This window comes from Trichechus manatus, unplaced genomic scaffold (genome assembly GCF_000243295.1).
Source record: "Trichechus manatus latirostris isolate Lorelei unplaced genomic scaffold, TriManLat1.0 scaffold00028, whole genome shotgun sequence".
Taxonomy (NCBI): domain Eukaryota; kingdom Metazoa; phylum Chordata; class Mammalia; order Sirenia; family Trichechidae; genus Trichechus; species Trichechus manatus.
In genome coordinates, this window is record NW_004443964.1 from 21,586,684 (window position 1) to 21,606,789 (window position 20,106).

General features: G+C 55.3%; 1 protein-coding gene across 1 annotated transcript; it reads left to right on the forward strand.

The window, feature by feature from the left end:
• Positions 1–69: 69 nt before the first annotated feature.
• PLCD3 (phospholipase C delta 3) lies at positions 70–19,670 on the forward strand. The gene is made up of 15 exons (XM_004374276.2): positions 70–314; positions 11,293–11,454; positions 11,543–11,771; positions 12,260–12,389; positions 13,283–13,511; positions 13,829–14,030; positions 14,209–14,353; positions 15,010–15,162; positions 16,482–16,631; positions 16,762–16,912; positions 17,683–17,799; positions 18,377–18,543; positions 18,702–18,837; positions 18,923–19,072; positions 19,279–19,670. The coding sequence occupies exons 1-15, from the start codon at positions 164–166 to the stop codon at positions 19,365–19,367; spliced, it is 2,361 nt and encodes a 786-aa protein (XP_004374333.1). The 5' UTR covers positions 70–163; the 3' UTR covers positions 19,368–19,670.
• The last annotated feature ends 436 nt before the right edge of the window (positions 19,671–20,106 follow it).

The following is a 20,106-nucleotide window of genomic DNA, read 5'->3' on the forward strand; positions in this document are numbered from 1 at the left end:
GGTCCCTCCTTCTCCCTCCTCCCGACACCTCCTCCCGTGTCCCTCCCGGCGCCACTAAGTTTTTTAGCTCGCGACTGCGCGCGGAGCCGGGGCCCGGCCGAGCGGCGTTCCAGCTGCCCTGTTGCCGCGCGCAGACCCCGGCCCGGCCCCGGCCCTAAGAGCCATGCTGTGCGGCCGCTGGAGGAGCTGTCGCCGCCAGCCCGAGGAGCCCCCGGTGTCGGCCCACGTCGCGGCGCCCGTCGCGCTGCCGCCGCAGCCCGCGCCCACGGACGGCGGCATCAAGAGGCCCGGGCTGCGGGCGCTGAAAAAGATGGGTCAGTGACAGGCATGGGTGGCCGGGGTGGGAACCAGGGTGTTCCAGGAGTCGTTCGTGGGCTTCTCAGGCTGCGTGGGGCCGTGGGGGGTATGGCGAGGGGTGGAATGTCAGCGCCGTCGCAGATAGAGGTCGCGCCGCGGACTGGGGGAGGGCGGTGGTCACCTGGGGTGCCTGGGACCCGAGCGAGGCGCCCAGGACGTTCTTTGTTTCCCACCAGGAGGCGCCCGCCGGGTGTGCTGGGGTGCCAGCTGGGTCTAGCGGCGCGGATCGGGATCCCCGAAGCCGGGAGAGCAGAGTGGGAGAGGGAGGCTGGGAGGGTCTCTCATCAGCCTTCACCCTGATCCTGTTCCTTCCCGGGTCTTGCGGGCGCCCCGGAGCATCCTGGGTTCCTGGCAGCCCCTAGAAGGGGATGGGGGTTGTTTTAGATGAGGGTGTTTGTGGCTGGCCTCTGTGGGAGAGGCTGGGCTCCCAAACCAGCCCGCCAACCCCCGGCCCCCACAGGGGCAGCAGCAGCCAGACAGCACCTGAAAGACTGGTCTAACTAGTGAGAAAGCCAGGATGCTGATCTTTTTTGATTTTTGCTTTGGGGCGAGTTACCCAGGGGGGAAAGAATGTGGCTGTGGCTTATTAAGCAAGTCCCAGGAACAGGGCCCATGCTGGGTGGTTTACATATGTAGTGTCTCACAATCCTCTTTACCTTACTAAGAGGTGGGTCGTCTAATCCCCATTTCACAGATGAGGAAACTGATTCAGAGAAGTCAAGGAATTTGTCTACGTCCACACTGCTCATCCAGGGGCTAAAGTCTGGGGAAAGTGGGACTCATTGGGTGATTGAGGGGCTTGAATGAAGATGTGTATGTGAGAGTATTCTGTAGACTGTAAAGTGCTGTAAAATGGAAGTGGTGTATTGGAACTGCTGTTGGTAGAAAAGTTAATGACAAAGAGGGACGGGGAGTGAGCAGAAGGGCAGGGCTGCCCAGGAGACTAGGTGAGTCTTGGGGCAGAACTTGGGCATCCTGGCTGCCAGTCTTTTCTTTCCCTTTGACTCTGTCCCCTTTCTTCTACATCCTCTCACTCATTCGACCTACATTCACCAAGCTCTGACGATGTTCCAAGCACTGTGCTTGCCACTTACTGAGACATGACATGATTTCTGCCCTGCCCTCCATTCAATCATACATGCATTCAACAAACATTTATTGAGTGCCTATAGTATACGCAGCCACTGGGATTCAGCAACGAACAAGGCAGACACAGTCCTGGCCCTTCTAGAGCTGAGGCACCAGCAAGGAGGTCAGACAATGAAACAAGACCTTGAAGGGGAAGGGCAAGTGAGATGCTGGGGGACCTAGCAAGGCTGAGGAGCCAGCAGGAGCCCAGGCTGCACCTCAGAGCCTAGAGGGAGCCTGGAGTGCAGCAAAAGGAAACAGTTCCCCTGGTGGGGGCCAAATCCTCATGGCCTGTGCTTGCACAGGTATGGACTTTATCTGGAGGGCAGCAGGAGGCCCGGAAAGGTCTCAGGCCAAGTAAGGCAGACAGTGAGCTGTGAGGAGCGGAGGGGGTGAGTGGGACATAGGCAGGGGTGAAGCAGGGAGACCCACAGAAGGCTGAGGAGTCATTTGGGCAAGGGCCAGTAGGGCTTAGACTTGGGTGGGTTCAGCCAAGATGGATTCAGAACAACCTAGGAGGTAGACTTGGCTGGACTCTAATCGGGGTGAGTGGGGGGGGGGGGGGGGTCTGAAAGATTTCTCTACCCCGAGTGCCTGGGTGGGTGGCAGTGTCATTTTCTGGGCTAAGAACCAGGGGTGGTTTGAGGAGAGGAAGAGAGCCGTGGTGAGTTTGAGGTGCCGCTGAGACTCCCTGGTGTTGGGGGTCAAGTCTGGGCCGGAGACGCAGCCCTGGGAGTCAGCCCTGAAGAGCTTATGGATGCTGTAGGCAGGCTGAAGGCTGTCCAGGACACCCGTCTACCTCATCATTCCACACGTGAGCTAAGCCTCAGCAATGTGCTAGGGCACTGGGCCAGGGCCACTGCTGAGATGAACAACACAGGGCCTTGCCCTTGGGAAGCACACAGTTTAGTGTGAGGAGACACTGGTAAACAAATGATTACAGCGGAGCCCAGAACTTGGCACCGGTCACCTGAGTAAGGCTGCGTGGGCACCCTGTCAGGGTGACACTGTTAGGAACTATGTGGGTGTCAGAAGGTCATTTCGATCACCCTCCCCTCTCCACCACTGCCCCTTTCTGCTGAGTGACTCCCTAGAGAGGAAGCTGGACTCCGTGGGGAATGCCACACTGAGTGCAGGGACAGGTGGAGATGAAACCCAGGTGTCCTGGGGCCCAGCGTCCTGTGCCATCAGGGGCCAAGGCCCAGGCCTGCCACCCAGGTAGCTTCTGCAACTACTGCAGCTGCCACCTCTTCTGAGATGACCCTCACTGCCGCGCCCTACGACCGCCATCTCCACACCCCTTAGGCTAACAGAGAACAGAATTTATTTCAGACCAGGTGACTGGACTAAGTACAGGGAGTGGCTCAGAGGTCAAGGGCTTGGAGGGCCCCAGGGAAAAGGGGCTTTAGGGCCATACTGGGTGGGACCAGGACCATGGGGAGGGCAGTCATTTGTGGAGACTGGGGTCTTGCCCTCTCTGGCCCCCTGCCCCCAGGCTGGTCTGCTGACTTGGCCAGCCCTCAAGAAGCCTCTGGAATAGTTGAATAGTGAGAAGAGGAGCTAATGCTAGGATATGCCAATTCCCATCCTACTTAATCCTCAGACACTCCTGTGGGGAAGGTGTAGCAGGGAGGCACCTCTGCTGCCTCACCTCACAGACAGGAAACCCAGGTGGAGGGGATGAAGTAACCTGCTCAAGGCCACACAATTAAGAGGTAACGTCTGTCAACCACCATAGCCAGTTCTCAATGATAGCTCTTTATGGCCAGAATTAATGAATACTAATTAATGCCTGAAATCTAGTAGCTTCAGCCCTTGTCTACATTCAGGAGGAGAGATGAGAATTAAGATCAGCACAAAGCTGATTCCTATGAGGTGGAGGTCAGATGTACCTCCATTCTCTCAATTCTTCACCACTTCTGACACCAGCCTTCCACCTCAAGGCACTCTACTTCTCTGCTGGGCTCAATTAACAGAGGCATATCTAAGGTATGGCCGATACCCCGCATGCCACTTGAAGGGGGGTGCCACTGAACAGTTTCTATTAACCATTGCTGTTTCCATCACAAGCTGTGAGAGATCATTCAGCAAATTAAAACTAATACTTTCATATTTGAGAGCCTCCATGGGTCAAGGCTGACTGTGTGATCTTGCTCTGCTGAGTGTAGAAAGAGAAGAAGGTGAAGATAATGATTTCGAGCACATCATAGATGAATTTTCATCAGTGAAAGCAAGGAAGGCGCAGTTGTAATTTTCATGTAGTGCCATCATGTGTTAGGTACAAGAATAATGAGCTTGACTTGTATTTTTGAACTGATATTATGGTAAAGCTATCTAAAAGATGGGCATCAGATGGCTGGACAGGGCACAATTTCAGTGCTTGCCGTAGGGGCCATTATTTGTAGATATGCCTCTGGTTCAATAATTCGTTGCAATGGCCACAGAATTCACAGACCATATTCACAGCTATGGGGTTTATTAGGGAAGTAACAGGCTACAACTCAAGATCAGGATAACTTAGAAGTAACAGGATACAACTCAGGAGAGAAGTTACAGTTCTCCTGTAAGGACGGCTTCCAAGTAAGACAGCTCTCAGCTCCTTCTTGGCCATGCCCACAGGCACGTGGCCCTTCTCTTGGCTGTGCCTGCCGCTGGGTCTTTTTTTGGTCATGCCAGCCAGCAGGCCCTTCTCTAGGCCTCTGTCCTGCTGCTCAGGCAAGTGTTACAACTCTTTAGCTGCAATGACAAGTGCCCAGAGGCACTCCAGTCCAACAGCCAGCCTCCTGCCCAAAGGCGCTCAGCTCTCTCTTGCTCTGAGTAGGCAAGCCCACTGCAGCCGCCTTGCGCAGGTCTCCTGGCTCCCGCTGCCGCTCGTACTGCTGCCGTTGTTTCTCTGCCACTAGGCTCTGCTGTGGTTGCCACTGTTTCTTGCCGTCTCCAGTGTTTTAGCTCTCCTGTGTCTAGGAGGTTTTCAGCGCAGGGACCAGGGGTCTAAAGGGCGTGCTCCACTCCAAGCTCTTCTTGATGGTAGTGAGGTCCTGGTCCTCCTAAACCTGTGTGGGATTGGCCTTTATGCAAGCCTACTCTTTGTCATTTTCAAAGCATGGTCCTCCTACCAGGACCACGACCAATTCCCTTGGTAGGCCACAGTCACTTAGTGGGCATAGTAATCACCAATTCCCTCCCCGCCCCCCGCCCAGGTCACTTAATCCTATTGGGTGGGTTTACACATCCTATTTGCATGGTAGACTGACCAGTCCTTGTAAGGCACATAAAATAGACCAATCATAGGGCAGGCTGCAGCCCAAACAATTATTATTATTTTTAATTTTTTTTATTGTACTTCAGATGAAAGTTGACAGCACAAGAAGCAGTTTCTCATTAAACAGTACACATATTGTTTTATGACATTGGTTAACAACCCCACAACATGTCAACACTCTCCCTTCTCAACCTTGGGTTTCCTATTATTAGCTTTCCTGTTCCCTCCTGCCTTCTAGTCCTTTTCCCTGGGCTGTTGTGCCTCATTAGTCTTGTTTTGTTTTTTTTAATTTTTTTGTTATTGTACTTTAGGTGAAGGTTTACAGAACAAATAGTTTCTCATTAAACAGTCAGTACACATATGGTTTTATGACATCGGTTAACAACCCCACAATATGTCAACACTCTCCTTTCCCAGCCTTGGAGGACCTTTTTTTTTTTTTGGTGAAAATATACATAGCCAAAGATACACCATTTCAAAAATTTCTACATGTACAATTCAGTGACGTCGATTACATTCTTCCAGTTGTGCTGCTATTCTCACTTTAGATGAAGGTTTACAGAACAAATAGTTTCTCATTAAACAGTTAGTACACATATTGCCCTATGACAATGGTTAACAATCCCACATGTCAACACTGTCCTTACTCAACTTTGGGTTCCCTATCACCAGCTTTCCTGTCCTCTTCTGCCTTCTAGTCCTTGTCCCTGGACTGCTGTGCCTCATTAGTCCCGTTTTGTTTTATGGGGCTGTCTAATCTTTGGCTGAAAGGTGAACTGCAGGAGTGACTTCATTACTGAGCTAAAAGGGTGTCTGGGGGCCATACTCTCCGAGTTTCTCCAGTCTCTGTCAGGCCAGTAAGTCTAGTCTTTTTTTGTGAGTTAGAATTTTAGTCTACATTTTTCTCCAGCTCTGTCTGGGACCCTCTATTGTGATCCCTGTCAGAGCAATCAGTGGTGGTAGCTGGGCACCATCTAGTTGTACGGGACTCAGTATGGAGGAGTCCGTGATAGTTGTGGTCCATTAGTCCTTTGGACTGATCTTTCCCTTGTATCTTGTTTTCTTCATTCTCCCATGCTTCCAAAGGGCAGAATTATAACCCAAGGCCAGAAAGGCCATGTATAAGAGAAACCCATTGCATCGCAACACCTTTATAGTCTGTGTCAAGAGCTTTCACCTATATCTCATTTAATGTTCACAATCATATGAGGCCCTGCCTTAGTGCCTTCTTTATAATCATTTATTGAGCATCCACACTGGTGCCATTAGCCTCATTTTACAAACGAGGAAACTGAGGCTCAGAGAGGTTCAGTAACTCACCCACGGCTCAAACCCGGAAAGTAGCTGAGAGGATTTGAACCCAGCCAGTCTGACCCAGAGTCTGTGCTCATAATACAACAAATGTATGAGCAGCTTATGCCTCTTACTCCCCTCTCCCATGGTGGCCTTGCCAGGCTCCAGGGGTGCCATCGTAGGGTTGCCAGATAAAATACAGGATGCCCAGTTAAATCTGGATTTCAGATAAACAATGAATAATGTGGGACACACTTATACTAAAAAATTATTTGTTGTTTATCTGAAATTCAGATTTAACTGGGCGTCCTGTGTTTCATCTGGCAGCCCCATTTCCCCAGGGCCCCTGTCTGCGCCTGTGCCCCCAATGCCCCGCCTCTGCCCCTAATCCTTAGAGTACTGAGTGGGCAGAATCCCGCTCCCTTTACTCTCCTGTCTGGACACACCACCAAGTCCCACTGCGCAAAAGGCCTCTCCTGATGGCCTGCCCAGGATGTCTCCTGCAGGGTGAGTGGGGCTGTTGTGGGCAGGGTTGGCATGTGGGGGGCTTCGGAGTAGCCTCTGGCCCTGTCAGACGCTTGGCCTGGGCAGCCCTCCTGGCTAAGCATGGGCATGTCGGGCAGAACTAAGGGGGCTACAGCCAGCTCTGTCATGGCGGGGGTCCCCCCTCACCTCTCCTCCTTCTTCGGCTCTGGGGCCCCCCCACCATTACCCCCAACTGGGCTGTGTGCCTGTCTTGGCCCTGCAGGGAAGGGAGCTGCCACCTTCATCTCCCTGTTTCCAGCCCAGGGCCCCGGGAAGCACTGCCTGCCTTTCCTGACTTTGTTGATTCTCCCAGGAATGTTATGGAGTCTGGCACTGAGCCCCTAGTGGGCTCCAGCCCTGGGTGTGGCAGCCAGCGGGGGTGGGGTGGGGGCACACTTGGTATCTGAGGTGCCGGGGCTGCCTGCTGGCTAAAGGATGAGGGTGGGAAGGTTTGGGATTCCTCGCTGTTGGGTGCCCTCTCCTGGAGCCTCATGGCTCCAGACACCAGGGAACCTGCTGTTTCCCTCCCTCCCCTCCCTTGCTGCCTTGGCATGAGGATGTCGCTGTTCCCGGCATGTCTCACATTCCTGCTGGAGCCCATGTGCCTTACTGAGCAAGCACTGGCTCTCACACACGCTGCCTATTTTCCTCCCTGAGCAGACTCACCTTCCTCCTGGCCCAGCAAGCGCACACACACGCGCGCGCGCACACACACACACACACACACACACACACATACACACACCACCCTACACACACCCTTGCTCCAGACCAATCACTCCTTACACACTCTGCTCTCTGCAGGTTACTACTCTGTGCATACAGCACCCCCAGGCCTGCTCTGGCCTCTGCCCAGCCCTGCCCAGCCGCTGCATCCATCCCTGCCCTGTGACACCCCACTGGCCCTCCCTGAGCTTCAGTGGCCCCATCTATGAAAAGGATGGGACTGGGGGATTTGGACCTGGACTTGCCCTTCCCCAGTGCCCCTCCCACCTCTGACATGAGGCAGTTTCCTGCCCCAGCCTGGACCCCCAGGCAGAACTGTTCAGGCCCCAGACCACACTCCCCAAACAGCCCACACAGTTGGAAAGCTCTGGGTCCTGCCCATCCCTCACCACCTCATGGCCCCTCTCTGGGGCCTGAGATAAGCAGGCCACTCAGGGAAGGTGTCTGGGCCCCAGCTGACAAGACTGGATGGGGCAGGAGGCACCACAGTCCTGGCCTAGAGAAGGACCCACCCGGAGGGCATGGGACTGAGGAGGACAAATGTATGGAACACCTGGTCCCTCTTCTCTTCCAGGGCACTGACTCACTTCCTCAGAATCCAGCCTCAGTTTCCTTCTTTATTATCATTTATCGAGTGTCCACAGTGGGCCAGGCCCTAAACCAAGTGCTCTGTGTGCTGAATGTAGCTCTTAGTAGCCACACGCCAGCCCTCCCAACTCCTGATGCACCCCAGCTCCACCACTTACCAACCTGGTACCCCTAGACAAGTTAGTTAGATGCTCTGTGCCTTTTCTTCCTCATCTGTACAACAGGACAGTAAGAGCGTCCTCTTGGGTTGTGGTAAGGCTACACAGGATTTTCGCCGCTCAGTACATGCTCACTATCATTTTCACTGCTATTATGTCAGGATTGTTCTCCCACCCAGTCAGTTGACCATGGCCATGGACGCTGGCCCAGCCCAGATCCAGGATTAAGGTAGAGGTACTTGGACAGATAGAAACACACAGAACCTGTAGGAGGTGGGCTGCATGTGCACTTGCTCAGAGCAGATAGGAATGAGGTCAAGGAAGCATGTGTGGGTTTGGACAGGCAGGACCTATAAATGATCACTGGGTGGCTGGTGGGGAGCCAGGCCCTCCTAGCATCATTGCCCCGCCCCCTTAGCTCTGTGGGTCCTGCCCTTTCTGACACACCAGTCTGCACACCACCCCAGAGTTCAGAAGCATGCACCCTCATTCTGTTTTGCTTCTCCATGGGGTGTGTGGTTTGGAAGCAGAGTGATCCAGGGGCCAGTGCCAGCTGGGCAGGCAAACTGGAATGCCACCCTTCCCCCCAGCAGGCCTCTATGGAGCCAGGGGTGGGGGCCAGGAGCAGGGCCCCCTGCACGTGGGAACCTGCCCCAGTGGGAGACCATGTCCAGAGCTCAGACGACCTCTCCCACGAGCCTGTTTGTAGAAGACCCTGGACAAAGCAGGCCCCTAGTGACTCACCTCTATTTCCGGCCTTAGTCATTCACCACCACCGCCCTGCCCCCTGGCTTGGCACCAGAGGGCTGTGGAATGACCGGGTCAGGGGAGGCGGCCTTGGCTGCAGAACACAGCATGGTTGTCATGGCAACAAGGGGTCCCCTTCCCAAGGCTGAGCGGGTGGACAAGGGGCAGGCCCAGTCATGGTGGCACTACCTACACCAACCCCATTATTTTTCAGGGTGCGAGGAGTCAGACGTTGCCCAGATGTGGGGCGGAGGTTGTGGGTCTGGTGAGCTCCTTGGCCTGGGCATGTCCTACGTACCCAGCTCTTCCAAAAAAAGAGGGTTCCACCTCCTCTTCCTGGCCAGGGAGCACTGAGTGGGCACTGACCCTTCCAGAGGGCCACAGGCCAGACCGTGAGAGACCCCATGGAGCCAACAGGCCCACATGCTGCCCAAGGGGCATCAGCCTCCTAAGGATGGCAAGTCTCTCCTCCTGCCCCTGAAACCTTGGTTCTCAACCATAGTCTTCCTCCAAGTCACAGAGTAGGTTCTTAAAAGTACCTGCTGGGTGAGAATTTCCACCATGGGGTTTACAACTTCTCCCAGGTAATTCTAATGAACAGCCAGGGTTGAGAAACCCTGACCCAAGGTCTCTGACCTGAACTCAGGACAAGTGAGAGCAGGGCTGGGAAGAGAATGTCCATCCCTCCACCTCCCCCTTCTATAAACATTTGCTGAGAGCCTGGCTCATCCCTGCCCTCAGGCTTATTAAAGTCCACTAACATGACAATATGAGTGACTGTTTGTTTTTTAGTAAAAAGTGTTGTTGGTGGTCAGGGAAGGAGAACTTCCTTACATTTGAGGACAAATCAAAGAAGGCTTCCTGGAGGAGGTGATATCTGAGTTGGTCCTTAAAGGACTTTGGTGTGAGGAAAAGGAGGAGATTGGAGGGATCTTACAAGAGAGTGCCAGGGGAAGGCCGGGGTCTTGAGTCCCTGGGTCAGTTTGTAATTGGGCAGGGGGGCTCCCAGAGGAACTGGCCCACTGTTGTGTTTAGTTTGGCCCACACAGTGGTGTTGTGGTTTTTTTCCCTCAAATATGATTTAGTGGCCAACATTGAAAAATCTGGAGATTTCACATTCAGATCCAGATTCCAGTTGCATGGAAACACTGCTCTCTCCTTCCAAAGGGTGTGGACTCTCCAGTTTGCCTGGTTCGCACCTCATCTATTGTCCTGTGACCCCTGCTGAGGCAAACTGGAGCCCTGGGAAGATTTAGAACAGGGTGTGGTATGACCAGGGCTAGGCAGTGCATGCTTGAGGAACTAGAGGAAGGAGAGTAAGTGGTCACACAGCAGAAACCTCCAAATCTTTACTGGGTTCTAGATTTTGCAGCAGGTAATACTGTCGTCTCTGTTTTACCAATGGAGAGCATGAGGCCTAGAGCCATCACAGGTTAGTGTCACCAAGGCCACGCAACTGGGAAGCGACAGATTGAGACTTGACACCCTAGACCTCTGAATTTAAATTCTGCTCTTTTCCTACAGCCCCCTGCCCAGGGTGGTAGCAGGGATGGGGGAGGGAGGAAGATAGGTGCAAGAGAAGAGCTGTTCACTGGAGTGGCTAAGGGCAAAGGTGGCAGAGCCTGACCTCCGGGGTTTGAAGCCTGCTTCCACTTCCTAGCTGTGGGATTCTGGCCAGTTACTTAAGCTTCTCTGTGCCTCAGTTTCCTTGCGTGCTAATACATGAGCAGGGCCTGGCACCTTGTGGCTTTGCAAACATTTGGTCTTATTTCTGAAGGTGGACATTGGCTGGAGAGCATATGTGGGCTAGTGGTGTGTGTGAGTATGACAGTGGCTGGGCAAGGGAAAAGGCCAAATGTCATAAGTGACCATCCTTTTAACAGGGCCACACCAGGGACACCTGGAGATGTGCCAAGGGCTGGCCAAGGCAGGCTGATCCTGAAGACCGTGGCCTGTGACCTTGGAGCCAGAGTGACCTCTGCTGTTCTCCCTTTTCTTTGGGAAAGGAGAGGCGAGGAGCTTGGGTTGCAGCAAGAGAGATTTAGGTTAGATAGTGAGAGGGACTTCCTGATGGTCAGGATTTCACATCAAGGGAAAGGGCTGTTGGTGGCAGATTCTGGGCTTGAAAGCTGGAGGCTGGGATGGAGGGATGTGGCAGAAAGGGCGACCCTTATTGGGGTTTGAGTTCTAGGCTCTGTCTGAGGGCTTCCTTTACTTTGGGGTACTCCAGAGGTAGCTGCTTGGCAAACAGAAGGGAGGGCCCGTTACTGGCACCACTCCCAAGGGAGTCTGGGTGGGGCACGCCAAGCAGGGACATAAAGCCAAACCCGGTATTGGGGGCTTGTCACAATAAGGAGAGGTCTGTGAGGGGTAGGTACGCTGACTGAAGGGCCAAAGCCTGGGTTTGAAGAGGCTCAAGGAGGGAAGCCCTACAGCTCCCAGCTGGAAAGGGAGCCTCTGGGGTTATGAAGGCCAGGCCCGGACACCCGCTGCCCTCCCGCCCTGCAGGCCTGACGGAGGACGAGGACGTGCGCGCCATGCTGCGGGGCTCGCGGCTCCGCAAGATCCGCTCGCGGACGTGGCAGAAGGAGCGGCTGTACCGGCTGCAGGAGGACTGCCTGAGCGTGTGGTTCCAGCGGCGCATCCCGCGGGCGCCGTCGCAGCACATCTGTGAGCCAGGGCCGGGCGGGCGCCGGGCGGGGACAGCGCCGGCCAGACCGCGGCCCTGACCGGCCCGCTTGTTCCCGTCCCTCTCCAGTCTACGTGCAACACATCGAGGCCGTCCGCGAGGGCCACCAGTCCGAAGGCCTGCAGCGCTTCGGCAGCGCCTTCGCGCCCGCACGCTGCCTCACCATCGCCTTCAAGGGCCGCCGCAAGAACCTGGACCTGGTGGCGCCCACGGCGGAAGAGGCGCAGCGCTGGGTGCGCGGCCTGGCCAAGCTGCGCGCACGCCTCGACGCCATGAGCCAGAGGGAGCGGCTCGACCAATATCCTGCCCGCCCGCCTGGGGGCCGGGAGGCTGAGGGAACGGGGGAAGGGAGGGAGGGAGGGGGGAATGGGAGGGGAGAAGGAGGGCCGGGGTCGCAGGGCGTTCCGACGGTGTTCCCAGGCCGAGGGCAGGGGTGAGCACCGCTCTCAGGGAGCCCATAGTCTTCAGAACTGAGGGCAGAGGCAGGTGCCCTTGCCTTGCCTGAGCTCCCAGTAGGAGGGGAGGCCCGGGCCCTCCTTGGGGTGTACCAGGGCTCCCTGAAGGTGGAGACGCAGCCTCCTGTCTTCTGGGAGCCCCAGTCCCACTGACGAGACACTGCTGCTGTCCTCAGGGAGTCCACAGGTTGAGGGAAAAATATAGCTCCTAAACTGGAGAGCCTTGTACTCGGGAGCCCCTAGACCAAGGTGGTGGTGACTTACCTGTCTGTGACCTGTCAGCTGAGGGTAGGTGCCCAGTCTGTAGCTTTTATTTTCTGAGCACCCACACTTGGATTCACTTCTACCTGCACCGGGCAGACTCCAACCAGGATAGTAAGATGAGCTTCAAGGAGATCAAGAGCCTGCTCAGAATGGTCAATGTGGACATGAATGACATGTATGCCTACCACCTCTTCAAGGTGGGCTGCCTGCCTTGAATCCTGGCTCCCAACCCGTTACCACTCCACCCTCTGCCCTCCTGCAGCCACCATCTGAATCATCAGTGCCCACCCCCCTCAGCTTTTGTGGAGGGAGTGGCCTCTCCCTGCAGAACGGCAACATCTGGGCCTAGTTACCCTTTTACCCTCCCTTGAGGCCACTGGGCCAGTACTGGATTGGGGAGTGCCAGCCCAGGACTTCTTTCCTCGCCCTAAGGCAGAGTCCAAGGGTAGGGAGGACCTAAGTGCCTCCATGCCTTCCCTCTCCAAAGAGAGCAACATAGCTGCTGTGTTATTTGTCTAAGTCTGTGGGCACTTTCTGCACATGTGACCACCTGCAGCTTGCACACAGGAGCACAGAATACCCCACACATGGGAGCACGGGGACACACGGGTGGGCTCTCCACCCATGGCCCAGTCGGGGCACGTGGCAGACACCTGTGCCGATGGATGTTGAATCTGAACTGTCTGTGACATTCATGGTGCCCACCCGTATACTTGTGCCAACAGCTCCGTGTGGACTGCTCCATGTTCTTACTTGTTGCTCATTGACTCTGGGTGTGTATGTGTGAGGACAGTAATGTGTACACACAGGAGGGGAGATTGGGCCACCATTTTTCCTCCCACATCTTGATTCTTGGGGTAGGTCATAGTACAGTAGAGGGACAGGCACTGAACCTGAGAGACTTGCCTTAGAGGTCTGCCATTCACAGCTGTGAGAGCTTGAATGAAACCCTGAGCCTCACTAGCTCTCAGTCTCTCCACCTGTGAAATGGGGACACCTGCCTTCCCAGCTGTTGTCGATGATGAATGTCAGTGTGGGCCAGGTTTGCCAGGTGCCCCCTCCCCTGAGCTTCCTGCCCTTGCCCTTCCAGGAGTGCGACCACTCCAACAACGAGAAGCTGGAAGGGGCTGAGATAGAGGAATTTCTGCGGCGGCTGCTGAAACGCCCTGAGTTGGAGGAGATCTTCCATCGGTACTCGGGCGAGGACCACGTGCTGAGCGCCCCTGAACTGCTGGAGTTCCTGGAGGACCAGGGTGAGGACGATGCCACACTGACCCACGCCCAGCAGCTCATCCAGACCTATGAGCTCAACGAGACAGGTGGGGGTCTGATGACACGGGGTTGGGTCAACACAAGTAGGGCTTGGTCTGCCTTCCCAAGTAAGTGGGCTCCGCTATTACTGGCTGTGGGTGCTATCTCGGGCAGGTTACCTCACCTCTCAGAAACGAAGCTTCTACTTCTGTAAAATGGCATAACAATGTACCTTCCCCAGAGGGGTGGGTTGAAGATTAAATGGCATAACTTATGGAGAGTTCAATCAGTCATTGGGTGTTCATTATTACTAAGTTGGGGGCATTTGGGGCCAGACATGGGGTCCCCCGTGTAGCTTGATGCTGTCTCTTCCGCCTCCCTGTAGCCAAACAGCATGAGCTGATGACACTGGATGGCTTCATGATGTACCTGCTGTCGCCTGAAGGGGCTGCCCTGGACCCGGCCCACACACGCGTGTTCCAGGACATGGACCAACCCCTAACCCACTACTTCATCTCCTCCTCCCACAATACCTACCTGACCGACTCTCAGATCGGGGGGCCTAGCAGCACCGAGGCCTATGTTAGGTATCGTAGGGAGGATGGCGGGGATGGGTGGTGGTGGTGGTTAACATGCCTGTGAGCCCCTTGAGCAAACACCCTTGACTCCCACCATGGGCTCCCTGCGGCCTGCCCAGCTTGGTCTGTCCAGCTCTGCCCAGTGGTACCCACACAACACCTCGCTTGTCCATCTATCCATCTGCAGGGCCTTTGCCCAGGGATGCCGCTGTGTGGAGCTAGACTGCTGGGAGGGCCCAGGAGGGGAACCTGTCATCTACCATGGCCATACACTTACCTCCAAGATCCTTTTCCGCGACGTGGTCCAAGCTGTGCGTGACCATGCCTTCATGGTGAGCCCCTCGGGCCCTCCCAGCAACCCCATCCACACGCCAGCCACCTCAGCCCTTCCAAAGGAAGCCCCTGTCCAGAGACTCATTCACTCACCAAGTGCTACTGGGACAGTTGGCCAGTGGGGTATAATAAAGCCAGGTGAGATGCTCTCACTTCCACCCTCATTTTTAGTAAATGTAATAAAACCACAAAATTTCCAGAAGGAAATCTTGGGGTAGGGAAGGACATTTTAATCATGACTCTCAATAAACCATAAAAGAGAAGCTCAACAGTGGCGTCTACACAAACATTGCAACTTCTGTCAAGCTATATAAATCTTAACCATTAACCAATGACAGGCTGGGGGAAAAGTTTTCAACATAAACTACATGGTCAACGTTCTTAACATATAAAGAGCATTTATAAAAGAAAACCATTGTTGCAGCCACCCCAGCCTCCCAGACAGTCCATCCCTTCCCCGAGGTCCCAGATCAAACCTCCGCCCCTGGACCATACACAGGTCCCAGTGTGTGACCCAGATCCCTCCTACTCTCCATGTCTCCCAGAATGGAACCCCAGAGCCCTGCCTTTTCCCTTCTGTCCTGAAGGGGGCGGGGGGGGGGGTGTGCTGAGGGAGGGGTGAGTGACTCTGAGGTTCTGCCTCTCCCCCATACAGCTCTCCCCATACCCTGTCATCCTGTCCCTCGAGAACCACTGTGGGCTGGAGCAGCAAGCTGCCATGGCCCGCCACCTCCGCACCATCCTGGGGGACATGCTGGTGACACAGGCACTGGACTCCCAGAGCCCTGAGGCAGTACCATCTCCAGAGGTGATACTCCCGGGCCCCAATCTGCCTGAGTGGAGGGTCTGGCTGGGGCCCACCCCCTACCAGTCCTGCTCATGCCTTGGTTCAGGGCCCCTCACCTCTTGCTGCCTTAAATTTGCAGTCCTCTTCCCCCTGCTTCTCCATTCGTCTGACATCTGCTGCCCCATGGTCCTGTCACTCCTGCCCTCTGGCTCTCTGTTCTTGGCCCATTCGCCCTTCTTACCCAGCATTCAAGGCCTCCCATGACTTGGCCCTACCCTGCCTGCTCCCTTCCAGGCCTCTTGCCCACAGAGTCTCTGCAAACTCAGACTTTTCCACCTCAAAGGCCTTGGTTAACACTGTCTTCTCCACCTGGCTCTCCCTTCCCAGGCATCTGCATTTGCCAAATGCCAGCCGCTTGAAATTCTAGCTCAGCTTGAACCGCCTCTTCCAGAGTCTTATAAATGTCCTCAGTCCTCTGGTCAGAGGTGGTCCTTCCTCCTTTCCTCCCAAAACCCCAGAGCATTTGTCCCCTTGGGATGGTTATCCTTTTCTGGCTCCTCGGGAAAACTCCCTTCCTCTTGGGGATTCCTCCCAATCCCAAATATGCAGGGAATGTTGATTCACCTTTGTTGTGTGTGTGATTTGATTTTTGTTATTAGCATGAAAATAACATTGTTGTTAGTTGCTATTGACTCATGGTGACCCCAAGTACAATGAGATTGGACCGTTGTGATCCACAAGGTTTTCATCGGATGATTTTTCGGTAGTGTAGATCACAAGGCTTTCTTCCTAGTTTGTCTTAGTCTGGAAGCTCTGCTGAAACCTATTCAGCATCATAACATACACATGGTTTTAAAAAATCTGAGCTGTACAAGAGTATACAATGAAAAGTATACTGGCTCCCTCAGTCATAGTTCACAAGAAGTAACCATCTTCAAGATTCTTGTGTGTCCTTCCAGAATTTTCCCATGCATATAAATCTATCTATGTGACTATGTTCTCTTTTAATTGTTGCACAAAAAGGATCATGCACTTACATGCTGTATACTTCTTTCATATAAGATCTTTTCTAAAACGGGCACTTTCTCTTTCAATCTGAGCTGCCTTCTCTTTTGAATGGCTGCATAGTATTCTGATGTATAGAGGAACAAGACCTTATTAGCCAGTGGGCATATAGGTTGTTTCCCATTTTGTCCTGTTGGAAATATGCTTCATCTCTGTGTCTCTGTTCCTGCCCTGCACCCCAAGCCAGCCCCTCACACAGCCGTGGTTGAATGACTGATCAACTGGCTGACACAGAGGGTCATGAGGGCCTAATCCTTCCATCCTGGCCCTGATAGCAACTGAAGGGCCGTGTCCTGGTGAAGGGGAAGAAGCTGCCGGCTGCTCGGAGCGAGGATGGCCGAATTTTACCGGACAGGGAGGAGGAGGAGGAGGAAGAAGAGGAAGAGGAAAAAGAGGAGGCAGAGGGTGCAGAGCAGAAGCGGAGGGTGAGTGAGTGAGCCTGGCAGGGCCAGCCTCCCTCCCCCGGGTGTGACAGGGGCAACATGGGGGAGGGAAGCAAGGGAGGAGGACTAGGGGGCTGGAGCTGGCAGACCCCAGCTGAGGCTTCTCTCACAGGCCAAGCAGATCTCCCCAGAGCTGTCAGCCCTGGCTGTGTACTGCTGCGCTACCCGCCTGCAGACCCTGCACCTGGCCTCTGTGCCAGCCCAGCCCTGCCAGGTCAGCTCCCTCAGCGAGCGTAAGGCTAAGAAGCTCATCCGAGAGGCAGGTAGGAGTGGGGTGCTGGGCGCAGGGCCCTTTGCGAGTGGGCAGGGAGAGGTGTCCAGAAGTTAGTCTGGGAAGGAGGTTGAGAGGGCTTTGAGGAGGGGGCAGTCAAACAGTCAGGAGGACACCAGAGAGTGGCTCAGGGATGAGTGCCCACCCAGTGCCAGCCCTGTGCCAGGCGTGGATGGAGGGAAGAGGACACAGGAATAAGAGGCCTGCTGTCTGCCTGCATGGCTCACACCCTTGTGGTGGAGCCAGAAATAGCCGGATAATACAGTAGTGGGTAACCAGGGCTGGATTCCTGGAGCAGGTGATGCCTGAGAAGACACCTGACCTGAAGGATGCATAGGAAGTGGTGAGGTAGTGGGGAAGGATTTCTAAGCAGGAATCAGGAGGAACAGGTTGCACTGAGGCCCGGAGGCATGCTTCTGGGAACCCACTGCGTGGCTGGAGGATGGCGTGGGCGGAATGGGTGGAGAACGACTGGAGATGCCAGGTGGATGATGTGAGTCAGGAATGGGGGAATTTGGGGCCAGGATACAGTGCCAGGTTGTGTGGCTGGAGCGTGTCCTTGTCCCTGTCTGGACTCAGCAGCTTCCTCTTTGAGGCCCCCTCCCCACCTTAGGACTCTAAGGTCAGAGGAAGAGAGGCCTGGGGTCCGAGAGGAGGAGCTGGAGGAGGGGTGGTAACAGGGCCTGGCACTGGGTGAGGGACACCTCAGGGGCTGTCACAGTCCTCCCCCAACTTCTCCTCCCCCACTCTGACCCCCACAAGGGAACAGCTTTGTCAGGCACAATGCTCGGCAGCTGACCCGCGTCTACCCGCTGGGGCTTCGGATGAACTCGGCCAATTACAGCCCTCAGGAGATGTGGAACTCAGGCTGCCAGCTGGGTAAGTGGGCCAGCAGGAGCGGGGATGGCAGGGCACTGCTGTTTGGGGTGACCCCCGGGGAGCTGTGGGAGGCCCCAACAGTGACGGGGCCACATAATTTTCCAGAAGGCAAAAAAAAACCTGTTTTGTGGATAATAATAATTATTAAAAAAGTTGTCAGCAATGTATGTGGGGAAACAGATCCCACCTGTTTGTTCCTGACAGTGTAAAAGTCTCATACATTTTTATGAAGGTAGAAATTAAAAACCTCCACTCCCATGTGCCCCTCCCAACACACATACACACCCAAGAGTCCCACTAAGTCACAGTGATGAGGGCAGGCCAGGGCACTAGCCGAAAGAGGGGAGAATGGTCCCCTTGGGGCCTGGCCCTGAGGGCGGGGGCCCCTCCAGCCCTTCCCTTGACAGCCCTTCCCCAGCCCTGCCCTCAGGTGGTGGGGGATACCAGGGATGAGGTACTGGTGACAGTGGGGGCTAGGTCCTCTGGCTGTCATGAGTCCCCACCCCCAAGCTCCTGAAACTGAGCAGTGAGGAGGGGGGCACTAAGTCCCTGTCCTGACCCTGCTGTGTGTCCCCAGTGGCCCTGAATTTCCAGACGCCCGGCTATGAGATGGACCTCAATGCTGGGCGCTTCCTCATCAACGGGCAGTGTGGATATGTCCTGAAACCTGACTGCCTACGGCAACCCGACACAACCTTTGACCCTGAGTGCCCTAGGCCCCCCAGGACCACACTTACCATCCAGGTCAGCAGCCTGGGCTGAGCCCCACCCTGGGTCCGAGCTGTCCAGGAGAGGTGGAGGAAGATACTGAGGCAGAGTGGGTGTGGTGGGCGGGAGCCGGGGTCTGAGTGCAGGAAGGGCAGCTGGGGCCCAGACTGAAGCACACCTTCGTTCCTGCCCAGGTGCTGACTGCACAGCAGCTGCCCAAGCTGAACGCCGAGAAGCCCAACTCCATCGTGGACCCCCTGGTACGCATCGAGATCCACGGGGTGCCGGCAGACTGTGCACGCAAGGAGACTGACTACGTGCTCAACAATGGTGGGTGGGCCTGTCTGGGTGAACATGGGGGAGGTGCAGGGCCGGCCCTGGGGGCCTCAGGCTCTGACCACTGCTTGTGCCCTAGGCTTCAATCCACATTGGGGGCAGACCCTGCAGTTCCAGTTGCGGGCTCCGGAGCTGGTGCTGGTCCGGTTCGTGGTCGAGGACTATGACACCACCTCCCCCAATGACTTTGTGGGCCAGTTTACACTGCCTCTGAACAGCCTGAAGCAAGGTTGGTGGGGACGGTGGGAGGTGAGGATGGAAAGGGGTGGGGTTTGGGGCGCAGACCCTGGCCACCTTTCTGCCAGGTACTTCCTTAGAGAACCTGAGGTAGATCTGAGCTGGGGCCAAGCACCGGGGTAGGATGTGGTTTGTGCCTGCACAGCCTGGCCTGCAGGGTGGTAGGCAGTAAGCCTGACCCGACTGCCCTCCCCACAGGGTACCGCCACATCCACCTGCTTTCCAAGGATGGGGCCTCACTCTCACCAGCCACGCTCTTCGTCCACATCCGGATCCAGCACTGCTGAGGCCCGGACTGACCCACCCTGGGATTCTGCGGGTGCCATTCTGGTCCCATGGCAGAGACCCTCTCCCCCTTGGAGTGAGGGGCGGTGGGAATAGTAGAGTCTCCAGCCACTCACTGGGCTTTGGCCTCAACTGGATGCTGAGGGCTGCCTCAGCCCCTCCTCTGAGAATAGGCAGTTGATCTTTACCCGGAAGAGTTGCTGATGGGACTTGTGCACGCCAACCCCTGGGGCCTTAGATGGCCCCAGCTTCTCTGGTCCTCGCGCACTTCCCTCATTGTGGCTTATGAAGAGCCTGGCCCGTTACTCCCGGTAGACTTGGGGATCAAGGCGCAGCCGAGCCTTCAGCCCCTCTCTGTCCTCCAGATGGGCCACCCCAGCCTCCTTCCCTTTCCCCCAAGGAGCCCAGCACCCCGTCACTCACCCTGAACTTTAGCCACCCCTTCCTTTCCCTACCAGGCCTTCCTGGCCTCCTCCCTCACCAAGCTCTTAAACCTGATCTCCGTCCCTTCTTAGAGCAAGAAGTATGTGCTGAGGCTTGGGGCCCTGAGGAAACCTAGTACCAAACAAAAACCAAACCCGCTGCCGTCAGTTCGATTCCAACTCATAGCGACTCTAGTGGTAGGTTTTAACTTGTGTCATAGAAGAGTCCTAGAGAGGACAGTAGAACAAGACAATGTATTTTAAAAAATATAGCAGCAAGTTTATTTGAGCCCTTCCACCCACAAACACCTCTATGACG